Raw genomic sequence first — 22,213 nt, forward strand, 5'->3', positions numbered from 1 at the left:
TGTCGGATCACGGAGCCATAGACTGACGAAGAATGACGAGGAAACCAGTATGAAATACGAACAACGAAAGTCGAAGCACAGGCCTAGCCAATCAAAGGATGGACAGGGATCCGGGAAGCTTTGCGAGGAAGGTATATCAGTTATAATTAATCAGGCGAGAACGACGGCGAGAAGACGAATCCATGCAGTTGTGCAGCGGAGTGACGAAATGCTCAACAAGGAGAAAAGACGCGGCGTTGTTTTGGTGTGAGATTGGAATCCCAGCTCAGACCGGGCCTAGCCGGTCACCCGGCGCATTTTTTTGGCGCAGGTGCAAAAAAGTTCATCTTTGCAAGCCTTCGTGACTTCTTTCTCGTTAATGATGTTTATCATTAGAAAGTTGCATACCGCAACCATGGTATCCGCTGTCCAGCCAAGACTTTCTACAGGCCAGTACGATGATATCTGCTTCTCAACAGGCACGTATTCCCCACAATGCATTCGAAAGCAGGAAAGTAGGGCGATTCTCCGTGCTGTTTTTTGAAGGATTCAAGGGTATATGGTATATGAGTATCTTAGCACGAAGTCGACTGATCTGTGGATGAATCAAGCTTAGGTGCATAGATAAAGGGAAGTGAGCGTACCTTCGACAGCGACCAACGATTGTGAATTAACCTGACTTTCTTCAGCCTGGATTTCTGCAGCGTCTTCACCCTAACCTATGTACCACCATTTTCCTCGGCCTCACACCGGAAATATGCCAATTTGCCCATGAGTTGCTGTTGCTGTGGTGCATATGGTAGCCCTTTTCTCCCCTAGATTCAAAGCCAGCGGAGCAAGCGAGAGGTCTCGCCTTATACGACGTTCCACCGTGCTACAAGGCTCTGTATCTTGGAGTATGCTGGCAAGGTCGACGAGCTGCAGGTGATGCGTCAGCATCGTGCTCGTAACAAACTGGGACCACGAAGATGGGGTTCAGCATAGAGCAGGTTGTAGAGTCACGACTGTATCGTTGACGAAGACGCTGGGCGTATGTCGGTGTAGACCATCGTAAGGACAAAGAGCAGATAAAGTGAAATGTGCCGTTGCATACGCGAAGTAAAAGACAGGCGGTCCAAAGGCGGTAACGGCCACAAACCAAAGCTTCAGCCAAACAGGCGTATACTTCTCTGCTTTCCCGACGCCTCCTGACTAGCTGCCGACGAAATTCTCAGAGCTGTTTCTCAATGGTGTACTGTATACTCTGCGAGTTGGGAAAATTGCTTTAGTATGGCTCTGGAAATTGCCGGTGCTCGAACCGCTGTAACAGAAACTTGCGTTAGACGGTACATTCGTGCTCTGCGATTAATGTCCCCGAGCCTAAACCCAGCTTGGTGAATCAAAGAGAACGTTGTCGAGGTATATTTCGTCGTAGGGAGGGAATCATGTTTAATCGACACGGTGATTTGAATGCATGAGCCGCGAGCGGCGATCATAACTAGAAAGCTTCATAAAAGGATGAAGAGCTTGTGTTCGGGTAAGCATTGTCCTTTTCGTACGTGTTAGAAACTTGTTCATAATGCTGTACACAGTGCAGGATGCATGATGCCATGCACGACCTAGACCAGAGGTACCCCGTCGAAGCAGAAAACCAACAGGCTAGATGGACGCTGGCATAGGTGACATCGAGTCTCTGGAAAACAACTGGTGTCGATGACCTCCAAGCAGAAGAAGGAAGCAGGGGGGGTAGGATGTTAGCTGGGAGGACTTGCACAAGCGTGCGTATATCGTCTTTCTTTTTCCTTTGTTTCCCAATCTTACGGCTATCGCTAGCCATCGGTTCTGCTTTACCACTCGCTGATGCTCAAGATGTGTCATATGGCTTCGTCCGTCATAATTATGCACAATTGGGCAAAGTGGATTATTATCGGAACCGAATGTTGGACATTAGTATCTCCCTTGACAGACCTGGTATCTACGACGACGCACTGCAGTACACCCACCACTCCTCAGTCCTGCAAGAGGCACAACCCCATCGTCATAATCAGCTACGTCGCATGGATAATCTATTACCTTAGCGGAAGCTGCCGGTTTCCAGGCCGAAGGTCGGGATTCGGCCCTATATTGATTCCTTATGCACCAATTTGAATTTGAGTTCAACTTGCGACTGACCTTCGAGGCAATTGTGTTCGCGTTTGCTCATGATATTTGCTGTGTCCTTGCGCTCGAAAACCGAGCCATCTTTACCGAAGAAAATTAAAGCTCGCAATTATAGCTTCACCCACCTACTAGTGGTGAACCAGGTGCGTTACCTAGGATCCTTCTGCAGAGAGTGCGGAATCTCATGAATAATGCAGACACTATGTTACTACCAAAGTCAACGCAAAAAACCTCATTGACGATACTACTCATCGAGATTCGCCATGGTGGGGCTTCGCTCGAAGCTGTAGCCCGACGGTCTCGTAATGGCGCATACACGCAGGTCCTGGATGCCCGAAAAAATAGGGAAAGGGTGCGCGATCGTGTTTTTCTCGCAGACAGCGAATCTCATTCAGAACTTACTTCTAGGATGTACCAAATGCACACTCATCAGTGGCCGTTCCTTGTCTCGGTGTTGCCAATCAGAGGAGATGAGCGAATCGCAGAGAAAACGACAGACAACATGCGCTTCACCAGTTATATCAACCCTCGCCTGCAGCATAAACTAAAATGCAAGGAGCTTGCAACAATTTCGCCGGTTCTAGCAGAGTTGCGACTAGTCTACCGCCGCTTCGCCTTTTTGTATGCCTTGTCCTCCCTGCGGCCGAACGACGCGATGGTGTAATCGCTGGGGACTAAGCTGGCTGTATCGAAGCTGGAGGGTGATAAGCTGTGGAGAACGGTGAAAGAGAGCCTAAAAGATGACGAAGTACGCCGAAGAGTATCGTATAGCAGGAGCATACATTTAGTGGGAACTGGTACGTCTCCTCTTCATCCTCACCAGTGACGATTCTCATAGCTAATACAGGCGAAAATCGGCTAAGAGCCCAGGCGCAATTGCTATTTACACCCTCAATGCCAGCAGTTCCTTCCGACTCGCAAGTGACGTGACTCTGTTGTTGCGCCTTCCTATACATATTGGTCCAAAACGCAGTTCGCCGGCCTTAGGACGGCTCGTATCATTTCTTGGTTGGATGTGGACCATTGTCCTTGCTCACACCGGCCAGCACGATGACCCCAATTCGCCTTTTCCTGGGCTAATGTAGTATTCAAAGTTCCCCCTCTGCAGGCATAACCACTGAAGGCGAATGTCGGTGAGGCAGTAAACGAAGCTGGCTGGAGTCAAAGCTCCGAGGACGACAAGCCGCGAACAAAAAGAGCCTTGGGAACATGAATGGGCCTTTTGGAGTGTATCGGTGTATTAGGGAGAGCATACATACAGTGGAAATGGATACGTCTCCACTCTATCCTTGCAGGCGACGAATATCATGGCTAATACAGGTGGCTACGAACAAGGTACCTCAATGTCACCCTTCTCAATAGCCCATTGTCTGCTTGCTATACCGACGTCGGTAAGTTCAAAGAAAAAAGGGTCTCAAGGATTAGACTTATTCCTCAAAACAGACATGACCGTCGCCTCTCGTTATCGCGGAAGCATAGCCTCTGTCTTATACCCCACAACACGCCTTATTCCCGAAACCTTGACCTGTTTTTTATTCGCCTTTCACATCCCTAGCTTCTCGTCGCTTCCACGCTTTCGGTGTGGTAACTCTATATCATAGCTCTATTCTCTCACTTCTTGCAAATGGGTTTTATTCAAAGACTCTACTCTTGGGATAACTTGCATCCCGGTTTTGCATTCAATTGTAACGGCAAAGCCACCAGCGGGCCCGACAAGGACCTAACAACTATGCTATCACTAATTCTCTCCTACGTCTCTGCGTGATCCCACTCGCGAATTATGTCAACGCTGGGATATGTATTTTCACCCTAGTACCTCGATATGTGTCGCATCATTCATTACGGCAATCCGATCCCAGCACAGGTCCATACACATTTCGTATGTGCACACTCTCCTCGCTCTTCGGCAGCGTCGACCAGCAGAAACCTGGGCGGTCAGGTCCGTCGTGGTCCATAGCACGATCCTGCCAGTGCTCTATCCTCACCGACATCTTGACGTGGAAATGTGACGTGACGACAACGTCTTCTCAAAATGCAGCGGAGGTAGGCAATGGACGTCATCGGTTTCGTTCCAAGAATTTTTTATCTGATGTGAGTTCGTGCAGATGTCCTTTATAAGACACTCAAATAGTCAACACGGCCTTGCTTGACGACGCGTGGATGTGCTTACCTCAAGCCTTGATATCAGTGCATCGACCTCTCGACGGCGTCACCCACACGTAGACAAGTGCGAAGGTAGAATCGTCGAGGAGACGTCTGGTAAATCCCGGATACGCTTTTCTTCAGGCCGGTTCAAACCTGACTTAGCATCATGACGTATGATCATAAAGTTGTGATAACTAAATGGGGATGGGAACGGTGAACTACGTAGCGACAATAAGCTTGCTAACATGGAGAACAATGACGTGAAAACGTACAGCCTGGGATCACCCGACGCTATATAGATCAGACGGGTTCCATAGCGAGCCATATTCACCAGCATTGGGAGCTGAGAGCGCGGTGGAGCGAGGTGTCCCTTTAAGAGATCTTTTGCACAATTAGGTTTGAGGGTCATGGACGTGAAAGCATAACGCACAGTGCTCTGTCTCAGTCATCATAAAGCCTTCGGCGCCCCCCGAACGGAATATGCCCAGCTGCTTTCCGTTACAACAGGGGTATTCATAGGTAGATTGAGTAACGATGGCAGCCTTATAAAAAAAGGAAAGGTTAGGGTACGTATATGCTAGAAATATTGGCACGGACCCACAGGAATCGATGGTCTGCAACGTTCTTGTTAGACCAATAGCTGGAACCGGCTTCAATCGTCCGCGTCAATGGTTGAGATATAGCAGAGAGAGGGGGTCCCACCACATTTGTAGGATTCAGTCCGACTCATTGGATAGCTACTCCAATAGGGATGTTTCGTTGGCTCGGAAACCGAATGAGCGGCTCTACATTGAAAATGACAATGCATGTATGCAGCTAGAATTGTATGAACACACCAATACCAAGTTATGCAAAGGACTAGGTATTTGTAAAGATGCTCAATCCCGTTCCAAATCCTTGGTGACCGAGGTTATCGCTGAAGACTAGGGAGAAAAAAGATAGCATACCTACTGTGCTTCACGTCCTTCACAAAAAGATATCTCCTCGTATCGACGCGCCGAAGGGTAAGAATAGCATCGCAGTGTCCGTGAAATTTGATCTTGACATCGCCAGGTTGCCTTGGTCGCGCCGCTGTAACCGCCATGATGGTGGAAGGAAAAGACGAGTCCCGGCAAATGCCAACACGCCACTTACTTCTACGTCATCACCATCACTCCAATATAGTTCCCACTTGCAGACTCTACTGGACCGTCCTCTGTGTCTCTCTACCTATATCATTAATCTGCTGCGCATCGTAGCCAAAATATCTCGTAAGTTTGGTTGTATATTTATTCAGAATTTGCTTCATGCGTTTCCCCTAGTAGAACGGGAGAGTAGTCAGCCAATCCGTGATGTATATCATCTGAACAGCAAATGCGCGCGCTTTTATCCTTCGCGGTCTTGGGCGGCGTGGACTCCCATATCAAAAAATAAGCGGCCACGATCATATTTCCGCAGTAACTTCGTGGAAATGACAAAGACCGAACCCGCTTGATGATTCATGCCCGTTAATTAGTAAGCCTCTGCTGAAATATTGTATGTATACACTCAAGTTGAATGGCATTCGTTACAGTCATAGATTCGCATGACTACTCTGTACAGCCTTTCGTCCGATTTAGATGATTCATTTAGTAAGCCTCCCCACAACTTTCATGTATAAGATCCAAACTAAATGATGTTTCCTACACAGTTCCAGCATGATTACTCTTTACGACCTTCCGACCAAGGAAACTGATTCCCCGGGAACTATGATGACCTAGCGGACTAGGTAAGGGTATTTCTCAGCGCAGTCGCGTTCAGAAACTAACCGGTCGATGTTAGGTATGCCCTAAACCTCAAGAACCTGCCCTACCAAACTGTCTACGTCGAGCTACCCGACGTCGAAGCTCTCGCCAAAAGAATTGGCTCCGCCCCCACCAGCACGAAGTCCGATGGTGTCTCCCCCTTCTACACCATCCCGATCATCCAAGATGATTCTACGGGCGCCGTCGTCTCCGACTCTGTCGCTATAGCCGCCTATCTGGACAAGACATACCCCTCCTTCGGGCCTATACTCATCCTCCCTGGGACTATGCCCCTCCAGCTCGCCTTCTCCGACGCAGTAATCGGCATTTTTGCTCCTTTTCGGCCATTCTTCGCCTGGGGAATAACGAGAAGAACGAACGACGCGACGGCGTTATATTACTTGAAAAACGAGGCTAAGCGGAGCTCTCAGCACGGAGGTGCCGAAGGGGGAGGAGCGAGAGAAGCTACGGGCAAGCGCGAAGGAGAATTTTGGGAAAATGAACAAGTGGTTCGAGGGTGACTTTGTTATGGGAAAGGAACCGTGCTTCGCGGACACGGTGATTTGCGCGTTTTTGCGGTTCACGAGGAGAATGGTCGGGGAGGAGAGTGAGGAGTGGAAAGATATCGTCACTTGGAATGACGGTAGGTGGGGAAGGTACCTGGAGAATTTCAAGCCGTATGAAAAGATTTTGTAGGCGAGGAACGTCGAATCACTACCACTCCCTTACCTGCGGTATCCAGTCCCTAGTCTAGTGACAGGCATGGAAACAAAAGATCGTAACAAATTCTACCTACGCACATCGCACACTGATACTTAATGGCATCCTCAACAAATTAGGTATCTCCATCGAACCGCGAACTCAGATGAAACGCGTTTAGCCATTCAGGTTAGGCGCGGTATTTTACTGATCCAAACGTTTTGAAAAGCTGACCTCTATCTGTAACGATTCGATCATGCTAAGTATCGGATTTGTTGTCTCGTCTGTATTAGATTACTATCCATTGGTGGCTAAATGGTATCCAGAGTTGTTTATTTGCGCTTGTGGCAAATGACCTCAGTTCGAATCTGACAGGGTACATCACAAGTTGGGATATGGATACTTTTTACCAGAAGATTCAAAAATCTGACAGAAGACTTGAGATCTGGAGTCTGGACGTTCGTTTTCACACTGCCGAGACCAAGCATCTCGGCCCTCAGGCTATCAGTACACAGGACCCGGACCACACGACCCCCGCGTAACACTAATCCCCGCGTTGTAGGTTGTGGTGTGCCAAGGTGAAGATGGAACTGACAAGTGAGTGAGCTGTCCTAGTTTTCGATCCTTGGTCCTGTTAGGATGATGCGATCGTACCTATGATAGATACTGTTCTTAAGACCTAGGTCGACCATATCAATCAACCATTGTTCATAACATTCGACAGCAATACGTACGGCCATGGCCTGTGCTATTCTCAATAACATCATAATACAACAAACACGGTATTTCGTAAGGGTAGATCCGTGTCCTGTGAAGCCTTGCCATCCAGTAAAAATTATTGCTTGGTAGACCTCTACACCTAGTCGGGCTTACGGGCCTGAAAGCTAGTTCAATCATAAGGGTCCATGTCAAGGGCTGGGTATCTCTCAGGCAGTTGTCGGTAGGATAAGTGCGTTACTGAGTCATTCCACCAGTAGAGTGCGTGCCTCATCTGAGACGGGTGCGATACGATCTGATCGACTCCTTGATCGGTGTCGATCAGGGTCGTGTAAATCGTCATCAAGTACACAGCGCGGGACCACGGATCATCAAACACTTTATTGGAATAAAATTCAAATCGTGAAATCTACTACTTTATAGGTCAAAATAACTACAAGGCTCGAGTCGAACTAGTTTAGTATCTGAGTCTGTCAATGCCACCCTACGTAAGAATAGTGGTAAACATGGCAGAAATCTTCGTTCAGTAGTCTTAGCCTCAGTATTGCATCGCCTGGTCACAGGAGGGGCAATATCCGTTAATGTGGGGCGCTATCATAGATGTTAGCATCATGACAAACTAAGAAATATATGACGTGCAGTACTGCTCCGGAAAGCGAAGGCTGGGAAATTGAGTTGAGACGAAGATGACTAGGGTAAGCCAATACAGAGACGTACTATTGCCAACAGGTATGCAGACAACGCGGTGGCTTGCATCTCGCAGGATGGAAGAGACTGAACCTGCAGTTAACCTCCTCGCATCGAATCTAGGAAAGGTATTAGATGTAAAGATTGTGATAAATAATTTCGTCTGGTAGTCGTCGTACGATTTCTTCAGGCTAATTAAAATCACGGTAGTTAATAAAGGTCGGGACAATGAAGTAGAAAGGACATACGAGGGTGATAGCGTGGTCGCATCGGAGGTAAACATTCCTAATTCTGCGTAGAAGAGATGAGTCGAGACTAGGGAGATGTAGAAGTGACAATATACTCACTGACGGCGGCGGCACATTGCGTACTGGCTGTGGATCGAGCAAAGGGATAGAACTGTAGGACGAGGTTGAAAGTAGCTGAGAGAAGATGGAGGACACAAGAGACGGTATCCTCTTTATAAACCCAGGACGATAGTATATTAATTTATGGGGAGTTGAGACCGCTCACGTCTTTGATTATGGCCAAAGGAAGCCGTAATGGCGGAAGAGCAGGGAGCGCATCTCCGACCCTGAATCCATCAAAGACATCACTCCATGAGTCAGTAAGCGTTCCGCCGAAACGACACAGGAAGAAACCGCACTTAACAACTCAAAATGCTGTAGATTTAACTCCAACCATTCAAGATGACGCTTTATGACATTCTATGACGGCCAGTGTGAGTGTTATTATTGTCTTGATATTGTCCAGTACATCGACTCTTGGCTGGATAGCTTGAAAAACAGCCCAAAGATCAGGGAATACGAACGGCATCAATAGCTGAGAACATAATCCATGTGACAGCGTGCGTTTTCCTGAGAACCTGGCCATGTGTTCCTAAAAGAACCAGGGGGAAAGATTTCGGTTCAGCGTGTCGTGGTAAAACCTGTGGTTTTGCGCCTCCCCGAAAAGTCAAATCAAAATAAAACTCCAGAGTCGTCTGGCCGGAATCAACGCTCTATCTCTCTTGTGTGTTTCGGGACGCAGATCTGGGTAATGAATTCATGTCCGTCGTGGAAAGTTCTGTATCAGGAACAATAGGTACCGCCCAGTTGATGCTTAAGTAGATTTAGAAGGATGAACAAAGATGTCTCATCATAAGGGCTATGCACGGAAATGGCTGGTCATCCGACAACGAAATTGATCCCCGGAGTCCAGAAAAATATCTGCCACTATTTTGTTAGTTAACCAGACATCTATAGAAAGAGAAGTTAGCTGTCTTGATGTTGGGCAGTAAAGTATGGGAAGGAACACACGGCTAAGCCCGCGGCTGAAAAAAGTAGCAGTGGTAGCACACACCCAGACAGACAACAACTTTGAGAGGGGATTGCTGGACTGAGGAGCGCGCAGAAGTCCTACTTACTTCCCGTGGCATTGTGCGGATACTGCTCTCATATTCGTATCGCACAGGGCAACCGAGATTCAACTGACGCGCACCTAACTCTACCTGGTGAATATTTCAGCCAAGACGGCAGAAAAGCAATGTTACGGTTTTAGCGGTGCTCATCCTCGAATACTGTAGGGTTCAGGGTAGATCGAAGATACCGCAACAGTCTCATTCTTTTCCGTGCTTTCGCGGGTGGGCTGGGCCGATAGCAGAAATCTGAGAGAGGAAATCCTTGACCGGGTAGCTGTTGGGTAACTGTGGTGCGTAATGACATACGCAAAACAAGGAAGATGCCAGTTTCAAAAATGCAGACCTCGGAGATCATGCCCAAGATGTATGGACTAGAAGAAGAGCTGTTCCCCAGGACCGCGACGGAGAAAGAAAGAAAGAAAGAGTGTGAAGTCACGTTGATCGTGCCCAGTTTGGTTTCGGGATACCCGGACCGAAGATAACCGGACTCGGACACCCGCGATCCGAGCTACTCCGAGATTCAAACATGATTAAATAAATAAAGTTCATTCTTCCACCAGTACACCCAACAAACATCGCTGTGGACCCTTGCACAGAAGCTGTAGCATATTCTGCAGTGGTCAGAGCATCGAATCACGATTTGTTCCCTGTGCTAAAGTGAGTTACTCTTCTCTTGTGTTGCAGAAACGTATTGACATATATACAGCATAGCACAGCTGTGTAGTATCAAGAACAAGATATCCCAGAAGTTCTTCATCGAAGCAATTTCTGAACTGCGAACAGGCTAGATAGAACACAAAGTCGTGTTGATGACCCCGACAATGGGGAATGTGGCGGGGAGACAGCATGCTAACTGGATAGACCAGAATACCTGCGTTGATGAACTTCGTTTCCTTTCTCAACCTCGTGGCAGCAGCTCATCTCATCTGTCTATTCTTCGGATAGTAATATCTCTCTTTGCTTCGCCGACATCTACCTACACCGTGTTGTGACTTGGAAAGGCCATACAGGAATACGACATGCATCCAACAAGGTGTCTCCTTCCATACTTCAGCCGGGATGGAATACCTTCAGAGATGTCGCTACTGTTTGTGAACATTTCCGACACGCCGTATACAGATACCAGCACTAGTTTCTTTAAACTGCCATGTCTGTATCACCATCAAGGTCAACAAATAAGGTCTGTTCAGGCGATGCCATCCTGTGGTACGTGATTTTTTTGGTCCCCGGCTATGCATCACGAATTGACGAAACGATATTATAGATGCTGTCTCTGTCTATGCCGAAGCCCTCTCAGTGCCGCCGTGAAACGCGATGGCGTCTCTCCGTATCCGTCATCCGAAACTGGTGCCGTCGTCTCCTGGACTATATAGATACAACGTACCCCCTCTTTGGGGTGTGGATTTATATCCATCGGAACGGCAGCTCTCAAACCCGCCTTCTCTAGCGCAATAATCAACTTTTTCGCTCCCTTTCCCCGAACCACCCGTGCTTCTGAACGGTTTGTCGGTCATGGCTACACCATCACATACATAGGAATTACATCACGGATAATGAATTCTGCGGAGAAGTTACCAGCTCGCATGAGACCTTTAGCACAAATGTTTATTCACCGTTTCGGAGCGAACTTCAGTTCGAACCTGTGAAGTTGGCCGACTGGTGGGTGACTTAATATTGATAAATTACGGTCGGCACTCCTTCAAGCAAGCTGTATTATGACCATCGCAGCGCCTCGGACTTCCTAACGTAGGTATGACTCTTACATTGGCATGCTGGACTGTTCCTAAATCAATTGAATGTCAGAATCGCGCTGGGTGTTATCGTGACCTTAACTCGGCCACTCTGGACGTCGTGCAAGCTATTGACACGAGTGAAGTGTAAACACCACTAATACCCTCGATCACAAATACGATCGAGCCCGGGATTGACGTCGATCAGGTACGAGAAGTGGTTCCATACCTGCAGACCATAATCATGATGTTATTTAATTATCAATCCGTTAACAGGACCGTATACTCGACGTTACGGACAAATTAGGCGGCCGAGCTGATACTTGCAATTTACGTTCAACGGCAGCCTTGGCATTACTTTCCCTGGTAACAGGAGGGACAGTAAGAGTTGATGTTGGGAGCTATCGGGAATGTTAGTGGTAAGGGACGGAAATATTTGAACTGTCGTCGTACAATATTGCTCAGGGTAGCGAAGACTGAAATACATTGGTTAGTAACAGTAGCGAGAGTCGACACAAACATACTATTGCCAACAGGTCCGCAGACAAGCCGGCGGCTTGCAGCTCGCGGGGTGGAACACACTGAACTTGCAGGTAGTCTGCTCACATCGGATCTAGAAATGGTGCTAAATGAGAGGTGAATGTTTAACAGGTATTGGTTATCGAACAATTTCTTCGAGCTAATTTAATGACACTCAGTAGAGGCCGGTACGTCGGAATACAAAGAACGTACAAGATTGACGGTATGACCGCATCGAAGGTAGACGTTCCTGACTCTGTACGGGACTGGTGAGCAGAGTAGATGCAACAGTGAGGATATGCTCACTGGCGACGGCGGCACATTGTGAAGTATGGGCAGGTGACAAAAAGATAAGGATGTAGTACAGATTTGAAAAATAGCTGGAAAGATGGAGGATAAGTAACAATGTATACTCGTTTTATAAACCAAGACCAGCGATTTATTGATGTATTCAGTCGAGCCCATGGATGCCAATTTTCATAGAAATAAGCGGTATCAACAGAGGAGCAGGGAGTTTGCCGTATTCGTTGGTCACAGAGAGACCAGAAGTCGGAGTGCCTCATTACAGCTTCACACTGAAAAATGATTATTGAGATAAAAATAAGAGAGGTGACACTTATATTCAAGTAAAAAGATCAATCAATCAACACTCAGAGGGCTGCATCGAATAATGGTACCTGTTTCGACCACGGTCGATCCATATTCAATGGGAGATGCCAACGTATGGAGGAGAGAATTATTGAAGTGCAACATCTTCCGGGACTTTGACCTTATTTAGAAAAATTGGTGGCTATGTCCTAGCTTTGAATACGCCTTGAAGAAGTGAGAATACAGTTATCGCCTGCTGGAAATAGAAAAATCACAATGGTACGCCGTTTCTCGAGCAGCTAGAAGACGCTTTCATAAGAAAGATTGACACGAAGACGTCAATTCGGTATTATTTCGGACCAACCTATCATGAAATTTGAGAGGCCCGCAAGAGAGATTGAAATGCGAACTGTTTCTACAATTGAGTGCACTGACTCGGAGGCACTTTGCCTGTTCATGGACCTTTCCGGTTATGTGATGTAAGCCCCAACGTGGCCGCCTGAAGCTCTGAATGACGGAGTTGGAAGGATACAGCCGGAAATCAAGGTTGTTGATTGGTCCACCCAGGCGTTCACATGAAGACCGACGCCGTTCAGGTCCTTAATTGAGGTCCTTAATGGCAACCCGCTTAGGACTAAGTGCCGATGCATCTTTTCAACGCTTGCTAGTGCTTACACTTGGAAATCTTTACGTCGCTGTTTTGGTTGATCACTAAAATATATAGAAAGAGAAGAAAGACATGGCGAGTTACCAGAAGCAAAGAATACCAGAGGTTGGCAGGAGCAAAAGGAGAAGCCTAGTAGCCAACGGCGACTTCGCAAAAGCGATTCGGTGTCTCTGGATGAAAGATGGAACTTAAAAGCCAAAAGGGAGCACAATTCTTTATGTGATGCAAGAGAAAGAACAGTTGACAATAAAACCAAGTAAAGTCACCAGGACCATTAGGCTCCGGGGTCATTTTTGATAATTTAAACATGAGGATCAGTTTGAATGAACAAACAGCGAGGAGGCTCGGGCCTCGGCCCGATATTGATTCCCTATCCACCAATTTGAATTTTTGAGCTTGCGACTAGCCTTCCAAGGTAATCAGTGCGTTCGCGTTTGCGCAGGATATTTGCTGTTTCCTTGCGCTCGAAAACCGAGCCATCTTTACGGAAGAAAGGTAAAGGCCACAATTTTAGCCTCTCCCAACTACTAATGATGCATACGTGCAGGGACCCTGCCAAGACCTGCTAAGGCACGTGCAAAAACGACGACAAAGAACCGCCGTCACCCCGGTTTTCTTTCCCTGAGCACCTCGATCTTCGATGGAATCTTGCCTTGCCTTTTCTTTGCTGTTGGATCGTCATACATTCTTCTGCAAAATCGGGTGCCCAGAAGCCTGTGTGGCAAGTTCGGTGCGTTGCTTTTCTTTCTCCAGGATGAATCTCATGGACGACGTAGACACTGCACTTAGGATGAATACTTGATAATACTTGAAGGACGTTGTCGACGATACTACCAATTGTCACCCTCTGGGGTCGTTCGATGGTCTGTAGGGATAGTGTGACCAATTTCATCGCGTTGTGGCCCATACGTGCAAGAGTTCAATGTTGGAAGGAGTGAAACGGGTGCGTAACCATTTCTTCTCTAGCAGATGACAAATATCGAGACTTGTTTCTAGGTACGATGGTACCTAAGAGCACACTTCTTGTTGCTTACAGTCAGCTCTTCCGCTTCTACAATCTACGCAACCCGGTCTTGGCATGCATTTTGCCTCCTCGTACCACGTCTTTGTCAATGTGATTCGAATAACCGAGTAAACATACCAGTCAACACAAAATGGAGACCATTATCTCGAGAAAGTTCTGTTGGGCAACACCATCATTCGTGTTACAAATCGGTAGCGCGTTTACCTCACGAACGAGGTACGGGCATATTCTGTTTCCGGTCTTCTCGAATAATTAGTCGATGCTACAGATTCTGTTACCGGACCGGACCGTCATCCAAGACGTCTACCGGGGCTATCGTCTCACGGACTATCTCAATAAACATGCCTTCTTTTTGGGTCCCTTACCCATCCTCTTCAGCGTGGTAGTAGGCACCTCTGATCCCGTCCAGTCGTCCTTCTTCCTGCAGGCAACAGGTCCGACTTGTCTTTAGGCTTCCAGCAATCAGCAGTTTGATCTCGTTTTACCTTGTCCTTTTCAACATGCTGGTCGATGGGCATTTGGGAGGTCGACGAATCAGGGGCGTTATCCAGGACCGTTCCTTCTGCAGAGTGACGATTCTCTTGAATCAATCAGACACTATATCGCCACCAAAGCATACACAAAAGACTTCGTCGAAGATACTCATCGCCACGATGGAACTGCGTTCGAAGCTGTAGCGCGCCGGTCTCGTAATGGTGCGATGCTAGAAAAATAGGGTGCGCAATGGAGTTTTTCTCGCAGGCTGCGCATCTCATTTAGAACTGGCCTCCAGGATGTACCAAAAGCGCATCCGCTCCTGCCTCAGTACCACTAGTCAGAGGAGATGAAGAGAGAATCGCAGATAAAATGACGGACAATGGAACCGTATCGCTAGGTTCGATAGAGAGAATGAGGAATCGGTAGTGATAGTCGCGGGTGTAGCTACGGATATCATACACGTTCCCAACAATATGTGCCTCACTAGTTGTTGTAAAATAGAGTGTAATGAAGGTGGTAAGCGCAGTGGTAAACTGAGAGACTCCTCAACCGTTTGGGAGAGATTGTGTTAGGAAGTTGTTAAGCAATGTGTATTGGGGACTGAGATCCCCGGTATATATACTACAAGGTAAGTACTTCCAGAACATACTACTACCTACCAGTGTCCATGTCTGACTCATTGCTGAGTGAGCAGAGGAACGAACGACTCGAGGAGAAGAGACGCGAAGATTCTCGCGTGGCTTCAACTATAGTCCGATTGCTGGATTGCCAGATGCGGCTGGCACATCTTCGACACTAGTTATGTCGACCCTCCCCTGCAGTGTAGCCTACAATGCCAGAACTATGCAACAATTTTCCTCGATAAAACGCAATGCCCCTCCTTTGGGTTTGTCCTCTTCCCACCAACTCTCCCTCTTCAGCATGGTAGTCGACGCTTCTGATTCCCTTAAGCCGCCCTTCTTCCTGGGCTTGCAGTCGAGGAAGAGCAGCCTGTTTGTACCTATCTGTGAACCATCATGCCAGTGCCTACAAGTGTGCTGTTGGACCGCCAATTGTTACCGGTCTCCAAAGACCATTCGTCTCGTATGCCTATCTACATCATTTCCTTGTGTTCAGCTCAACCTTGTCCGCGTTAGTCCAATTGGACAGCATCTCCTTCATAGCCCGTTTCGAATGCCCTCGCCCCACATCGTCTTCTCAGGATGCAGTAGGCTTAGTGCTAGGTCGGCTCTTAGCCTGTCAACTCGAAGGTGTCAAAAAAATGAATGAATGCGTCTTGTTTAAAGTACCTGGGGCCCGTCAGGGCCCATGTATACAATCTCAAGGTGTCAAGGAGCCAAACATTCTCAGAAGGTTGTTCATTCACCCGTTTGGCACGGACTCGCACAAACACATGTCATACACCGCTGGGGTCGGTTCTTTTTCAGGACGGAAAAAGGTATTCTAAAAATGTCGTGACTTTCCGTTTCCTTTGTATGCCACAAAAATGGGATACGGAAAACGAAATGAAAAATTTGTCCTATTTGGTGCTCCTTTCACGTATCGGAAAACAACTTCTTTTCTCCGAATGAAAGGCGGTTTCCTTTGTTCTGACCGCAGGAGACGTCTTTTCATTCTGTTTCTCCTGTTCTTTCCTTCACTTAAAAGAGTACGGAAATTATCTCATCTTTCAACTCATTTTTGTGAACTCATTTTTACTATTAGAAGTTCAAATGAAATGTCACAACATTTTGAGGTCTTGTTTTTCTGCAGAGAAAATGTACTGGCTTCAGCAGTGATACCTCTACCTCTTACAAGGCACGTATTTTCCCGTGTTATGCCACTCACTATCCAAGTCTCATGAGTCGGCATACAAACGGAAACTATGATTGAGTCTGCAAATTATCACTGCCATCGGAATCTAGTCTTGTCTTTGCTCGTCCGCTATCATCTGTTAGAGAGCGCGAAGAGCGCAATTTATACGATGAGGAGATCAAGAGGAGATGCTATATCATGGACTCTAGGTATATCATTGCTGGTGTCAGCTACTGAACGGCGAACCATGACATATAAATCAGGGAAGCAGTTGCTCAGGCTACATATTTCGTGGCGAGAACAACACTTAACCTGCTGTAACGGGTCTATCAGAAGTGAGACGAAATCAGAGACCCAAATATCTGGGTCCCCCTGTAGGACGAAATGATTTGTTCATGGCTACAGTAATTGTATCACGCCTCCGACTTTCTTTGTATTATTTGATTGTTTCTGAATTCTGGACAAACGAACCTTATTTTCTCATGTATAACATCGTGTCTGACCATTAAGGTAGCTTTCAGACAAGCCTAGATGCCTCTTATCTCCAACCTAGGTGCGCAAAAACTTTTACTGCGATATTTTTATTCCTGTGTGATCGGTCAGATCGGATCTTACGAGGGACGCGAAAAAAAACCATCGGCCTAACAGCGCATGGCTTGCCATGTCAGGGCTGTGGATCCGGCTGTTCTTTACTGGGATCTAGTGCAGGTAACACCACAGCACCAGCACCAGCCGGTCCTGGTGATATTCTTTCTTGAGACACTGTCGAGTTTGAATGGCTCAGAACTTGCAAGAAGTTTTCAAGATTGCTTGATCATTCTGCCCTTTGGCACTTACTTGTTGTTAAGGAGAGCTATTATACATGGAAACGAACAGGTGCCTATTGAATCTTAGGAGATCCTGGGTAGCTGAAAAGATCCTGTAAACACGAACAACAGGGGTTGCTTATTGAGCCTAATCTAGCAGCTCTTGATAATCATTACACCCGTCTCTCCACTGCTACCTAAGCAACCGTGAATTAAAGCTTTGGTAAGGATACCTACTAATCTTGAGATGAGGATCATGCATATATGACCAAAGGGACAAGCGACGTTCAAGCGGAGCTGCACTAGTACAAATTAAAAAAGGTGCCCCAGTTCCAGTCCCGACGGACGCCGCTTGATCATTATTTTTCCAGCTCAAGGCATATCTGGCCCGTAGTTTGGATGAAAATCCATTCTGATGGTCCTATCTTTCGCACTTTATCTGTTTTTGGACCGATGAGGTCTCTGCCTTTTCGCCGATTCATTCATGTTCTGCTGTGTACGTGGCTTGCCAAGTTTGTTCTTGGTTCCTTCACTCTTGTTTTTACTAATATCAGCAAGAATGGCTGCATATGTGAATCATCTTTCACAGACTGAGCACGCTTATTTGATGTCATTGCGCCAGTATTTATTCAGCCACCTCAAAATCAGTATATCTGATTGTCCCTGCTGACCTGAACAAGCAGAATTATGATTCGTCGGCTCACTTCAAGACCCGCATCACGGTGGAGTAACTTTTCGATAGTTTCAATTGTGCCGCTATCTTGATCTACCCAGTAGCTACCAATAACAATTTACGCTGAGTAGGCTATTGTATTACTACTCTACAGTGAGTTGTTATGGGCTTTACACACTCCCTGCTTTCTGATACGGTGTATTTGCCATAAGTCTCACTCAAATATACCTAGATTTCAAAAGCTGGCTAGTGTTGGTTTATAAAAAGGGCATCATCTATAGCATCCCCCATCTTCTTAGCTATCTCTCAACCTCGCATTATAGTCTTATCTTCAATCCATCCACCTGTGCACAATGTGTCGCTGTCGCCAGTGAGGAAATTCTTACCACTGGATGATCTACTCTGATCATTATATAGTGTCTGGAATATCTACCTCCAATGTGGCCATGCTATCAACCTTGTACGCCTTTCATTGTTCGACTTCTTCACATTTACTGACCGCAATATCAGCCTGAAGAAATTGTACGACTGATAATTTACCTAATCCTGGTATTGAGCTCCTTTTCTAGATCCGGTGTGAGCAATCCAACTGCAAGTTTAGTCTCTTCCATCCTGCGAACCACAAACCACCTGCTTGTCTGCTGTTCTGGATATTGGGTATCCGTTGATTCGGTGCATGAGTCAACACATGTCTATACTCGGCCTTCTCGGTCTTAAAACTGACTCGCTCGTACTTTCTGTTACTTTCTCTATTCTTCGTATTGATACTAGAATATTATGGAACATTATAGAATAATAATGACTCAAACCTTTCCTTAGTATATAAACTCGTAGGTAACATTGTATTAGAAAGCTTTTACTAATCTACTACTTTCAGGACACCTTCACTGCGTGAACCCTCAGCTACGCCTAGCGCTTGCTGAACAACTCGATGGATACGCCTAGCGCTTTCTGACACCAACCCAAAGGTTACGCTTAGCGCTTGCCTTCACCCACGGCCCGTAATAGCTTCGTGCTTATGGGCTTTCTATATCAGTAATTGCTCCACGCCTACCGGCTACTTCCCTCAGTAATTGCTTCGTGCTTACTGATTTCCTTTATTTCGCAAACCGGACCACTCAGGTCTCCTCATGAACCCGAGCCGGAATCCATTATATTCCCTAATGACATACATCATTCCTAATTAATCCTACCTTGCTTCGATCATCACTCCTCGCCTCGTGCTCACATCTCTGGATTTTGGCAGATCCATAACATCTGCAGACCTGCTGGCAATAGTATGCATCTACTGTCTCTCCTCATCCATCCCACTTCGATTAACAATGCTTTTAGCCTTCGCTACCCTGAGCAGTACTGTACAGCAATGCTTGGAAATTGATTTTTATGTTAATATCTTTAATAGCTCCCAACATCAATGAATACTGCCCCTCATGCCTCCAGGCGATGTGATACTAGAAAATGCAAGTAGGCTAAGGTACTACACCAGTTGTTAAGTTGTCATGGAATTTACATGGATTTATTCCGACCCTATTTATTTGACAATATTGGCTGTTTATGTAGTTTATGTAGGCACTGGTACTACATCTTGTCATGAAGTAACAAAACTGGTATCACGATGTCAATGTACTAAATTTAACACAACTGAAGTACTTGGTGATCTCGTCCCTGATCGGCGTCAATTGCCAAGCCAATCAGTTCAGTGCCCGAGAGTAATTGATCAACTTGAATAATTCTTTCGTCACGCATGAAATTTTAAAACCCGGCTAACTTCTCCAAAAAATCAAATATTTTCCGTTATAAGTATTACAGACCCGGATCGGAAAGGTGATCAAAGTATCGTCATATTGTTTTGTCCTGTACAGGTAATAAATCAACTTGACAGAGACGCATCTCCAAGAAAGTTTATCATCATTGTGCTCTAAATCGTTGAAAATTTCATCCGTGACTATTTAGAGTTCATCACAGCGCCCAGGAACCCGACCTCAGGTATTTGTTCAAGGCAAAAGAATGTGTGACTGTGCTGAGCCTGAAATGACAGTTAGCTAGCTATAACAGAACAGGAAGTACCGCAGTACCATGTGCTTGTTATGTCGTCTATATTGTTGTCAGGACCTGATTGCAGGATCTGCGCAGTCTCCATCCCAAGCAGGTTTGTCTCCGAACCCTCTTTCCAATATTCTCCTGCTTTGCGCTGACCATCGACTACATACATTGTTGGTCTCATCTGCAGCTTGAAGACGTCAAATAGCGTACCTCCTTGAACAGCGACGGCAGTCACCACAAGCTGCCGTTAAGCAAACGTGAACCAATCACTGAATGTAATGCAAAGCCTTCAGCACATGGGAGACGCATCGCAAACTTAGGCAAGGACATTGTGGTTCATGAAAGACCACATGGATCAAAGACAGAGTTAGATCATTACCACTATTCGATGAATATGAGGGTGTCGATGTTCTAAACATCGTCTTTCCCGCGCTCTTTGAAGTGACGAAATCGTTCTATCAGTCACATGGTGAACGACAAGAAAAGATAAAGTTACCTAGCACCGAGTCCATGGATAACGGTTCGCTCCTCGCGACCGCAAACTTCCTGGAAGGGCATGCTTAAGAAAGTTCACTTTTGTGGAATCAACGCCCCCTCTAACCACCTCCTTCACATGCAATGTGAGCACTATGCCTGCGGGGGAGAATGTCCAAGGAGAGTGCTTGCATGCATCCAGAAGAAGGGCAGGTTTCGTTGAGATACACGGTCGCAGCTAGATACGTCCGAGTCTGGGATGATGATAGGGACGATGCAGAATGGCAATGTTGCGTCGGTTCGACGCCGACGTGACCGCAATTCATCAATGATCGGGAACTCCCATTGATGACCCTGAAAGTTGGCGCACTGGACCTGATACGTAATGAGCGCTGCTTGGAAGAAGTGTGATAATTTTAATCCCCAATCAGGAAGAGTCGGATATGCAAGAATGGCGAGTATGGTGGACCGGTAAGCCAGCCGAAGCAGTTTCACGAAAGGGTATCCAACTTGTATGAAGCTTGTTCGATTGACCGGTCCTATCGGCTAGACTTATTCGTCAAAAAGGTCGATATCACTAATAAATTGACGGAAGTTTTATCTTGCAACAAAATCAGACAGGCAACGAGCCAGACGTCTACGTAAAACTCACCTTAGATGAAAGCTTCTTGAAAAAAAACCAGGGATGTTCAGTGGTTCTCTCCTCTGCAAATTGAAAACATGACATCGCCAGGAAGATTTCGCCGTCGAGACGCTAGCGACAACAGATCATTTTATCTCACGGGTTACTCGGACAGAGCTCGTCACCTAGCCTTCCATTGGTCGGTGCGGCCTAGGAGTAAGGAGCTAAGTGTTCACAGTGCGAAATGTGTATATGACCTGATCGAGATCTTGTCGAGAGGCAGATCTCATGAGCTGTGACATGGACTGCTGGGGTGGTCCTGATTATCTGGGACTATGTAGAACAGTGATGCACCAACCCATGACGAAGTTGCTCGCTTCCTTCGAATCACTTGTTCATCTTCTTCGGCTTTGGGCCAGGTGCTACGTGTTCTCGCAAGACGTATGATCTGCTCTCCGCACGGAATTACTTCGCAGATTTGTATGTCGTCGCTGAGCGTGTCTTGTCCCTTAGTACTCAATGGTCAAGACGGGTAGTTCCATGCGCTGGGCCCGGAACACGGCACTTCCTGCTCACATCTATCTGCTTTATGCTCGTCCTCCAAGGGATAGCAGCTGAGCGACGAAACTAGGTCCTAATAATGGCAGTCGTCCATTTACCATTTGCTCATAGCTGTTGTTTTCATACTAATTTATCAGACTTAGATGGCGTGCGAGAAACAAAAGAAAAATACTCGCATCTATTTCACAGATCTGCACCGAATGGGCAAATGCCATAGTTGCAATATGCAACTTTACAACGACGTATGGTTGCCTTTCTCCGGATCGTAATTAGATAAACTCAAGGCGGGTCGCTGAGTGTCATTAGGATGGAAAGGCATGACTTCCTTGCACCAATTCCAATGATAGGCAGAAAGCTGACCTCGAGGAAGGCGACGCAGAGTGAGGTAGGCGGAAAGCATTGGTGGACGAGGCAGCAGTGTAGCGAGGCAAGCCTAAGCTTATGGGATAGGTGTCGTTTGAATTCACGTGGGGAGGGTGAGCTGTACATGTGGACGTCGAAGACGATTATAAAATTGGCGAGCGAAGTGAGCCAGGTGGTTCTTGGTTAGTAGGGATGTGGCCGAAAGAGTGGAACTCTCGAGGATCCATCGGTACACTTGTAGCCGCTGACAAGATGGCAAGATACCGTGACGTCGACGGTAAGGCTTGAGTTAGTTCATTTCTTTTTCTTCGGACTGGTAGACGCCGATATATCGAGGAGGCCCT

General features: G+C 46.7%; 6 protein-coding genes across 6 annotated transcripts; 2 read left to right on the top strand and 4 right to left on the bottom strand.

Annotated features, from left to right (window-relative positions):
* Positions 1–3,950: 3,950 nt before the first annotated feature.
* Positions 3,951–5,654, bottom strand: EV420DRAFT_1748277 (uncharacterized protein; the record flags this gene model as incomplete). Its single annotated transcript, XM_060480229.1, has 7 exons — positions 5,211–5,654; positions 5,100–5,159; positions 4,861–4,903; positions 4,694–4,805; positions 4,536–4,644; positions 4,336–4,457; positions 3,951–4,141 (listed from the first exon to the last, which is right to left on the bottom strand). The coding sequence occupies exons 1-7, from the start codon at positions 5,345–5,347 to the stop codon at positions 3,951–3,953; spliced, it is 774 nt and encodes a 257-aa protein (XP_060330202.1). The 5' UTR covers positions 5,348–5,654.
* A 173-nt stretch (positions 5,655–5,827) lies between these two features.
* Positions 5,828–7,408, top strand: EV420DRAFT_1480096 (uncharacterized protein; the record flags this gene model as incomplete). Its single annotated transcript, XM_060469640.1, has 7 exons — positions 5,828–5,873; positions 6,129–6,535; positions 6,564–6,682; positions 6,866–6,914; positions 7,019–7,263; positions 7,288–7,322; positions 7,389–7,408. 7 exons carry the CDS (start codon positions 5,828–5,830, stop codon positions 7,406–7,408), a joined length of 921 nt encoding a protein of 306 aa, XP_060330203.1.
* A 392-nt stretch (positions 7,409–7,800) lies between these two features.
* EV420DRAFT_1545245 (uncharacterized protein) lies at positions 7,801–8,893 on the bottom strand (the record flags this gene model as incomplete). Its single annotated transcript, XM_060473263.1, has 6 exons — positions 7,801–8,033; positions 8,082–8,104; positions 8,160–8,320; positions 8,378–8,420; positions 8,477–8,703; positions 8,776–8,893. Coding segments are annotated over 5 exons (543 nt in total), but the record flags the coding sequence as incomplete, so codon positions are not given.
* Positions 8,894–10,786: 1,893 nt separating this feature from the next.
* EV420DRAFT_1480097 (uncharacterized protein) lies at positions 10,787–12,100 on the bottom strand (the record flags this gene model as incomplete). The annotated part of the gene is given in 8 exon segments (XM_060469641.1): positions 10,787–10,893; positions 10,913–11,044; positions 11,292–11,311; positions 11,423–11,487; positions 11,582–11,659; positions 11,783–11,839; positions 11,991–12,033; positions 12,084–12,100. 8 exon segments carry the CDS (start codon positions 12,098–12,100, stop codon positions 10,787–10,789), a joined length of 519 nt encoding a protein of 172 aa, XP_060330205.1.
* Positions 12,101–13,829: 1,729 nt separating this feature from the next.
* Positions 13,830–14,701, top strand: EV420DRAFT_400887 (uncharacterized protein). The gene is made up of 2 exons (XM_060481977.1): positions 13,830–13,975; positions 14,029–14,701. Exons 1-2 carry the CDS (start codon positions 13,955–13,957, stop codon positions 14,440–14,442), a joined length of 435 nt encoding a protein of 144 aa, XP_060330206.1. The 5' UTR covers positions 13,830–13,954; the 3' UTR covers positions 14,443–14,701.
* Positions 14,702–17,777: 3,076 nt separating this feature from the next.
* EV420DRAFT_1480098 (uncharacterized protein) lies at positions 17,778–19,058 on the bottom strand (the record flags this gene model as incomplete). Its single annotated transcript, XM_060469642.1, has 6 exons — positions 17,778–17,804; positions 17,838–17,910; positions 18,347–18,371; positions 18,434–18,573; positions 18,895–18,966; positions 19,000–19,058. 6 exons carry the CDS (start codon positions 19,056–19,058, stop codon positions 17,778–17,780), a joined length of 396 nt encoding a protein of 131 aa, XP_060330207.1.
* Between the last annotated feature and the right edge of the window lie 3,155 nt (positions 19,059–22,213).

Source organism: Desarmillaria tabescens (genome assembly GCF_030435595.1).
Source record: "Desarmillaria tabescens strain CCBAS 213 chromosome Unknown EV420scaffold_19, whole genome shotgun sequence".
In the NCBI taxonomy this organism is placed as follows: domain Eukaryota; kingdom Fungi; phylum Basidiomycota; class Agaricomycetes; order Agaricales; family Physalacriaceae; genus Desarmillaria; species Desarmillaria tabescens.

Bases quoted from the DNA above. Each gene is read 5' to 3' on its own strand.
- EV420DRAFT_400887 (XM_060481977.1), top strand. From the start codon at position 13,955: ATGTTGGAAGGAGTGAAACGG. The intron at 13,976-14,028 runs GTGCGTAACCAT...ACTTGTTTCTAG, and splicing joins TGTTGGAAGGAGTGAAACGG to GTACGATGGTACCTAAGAGC.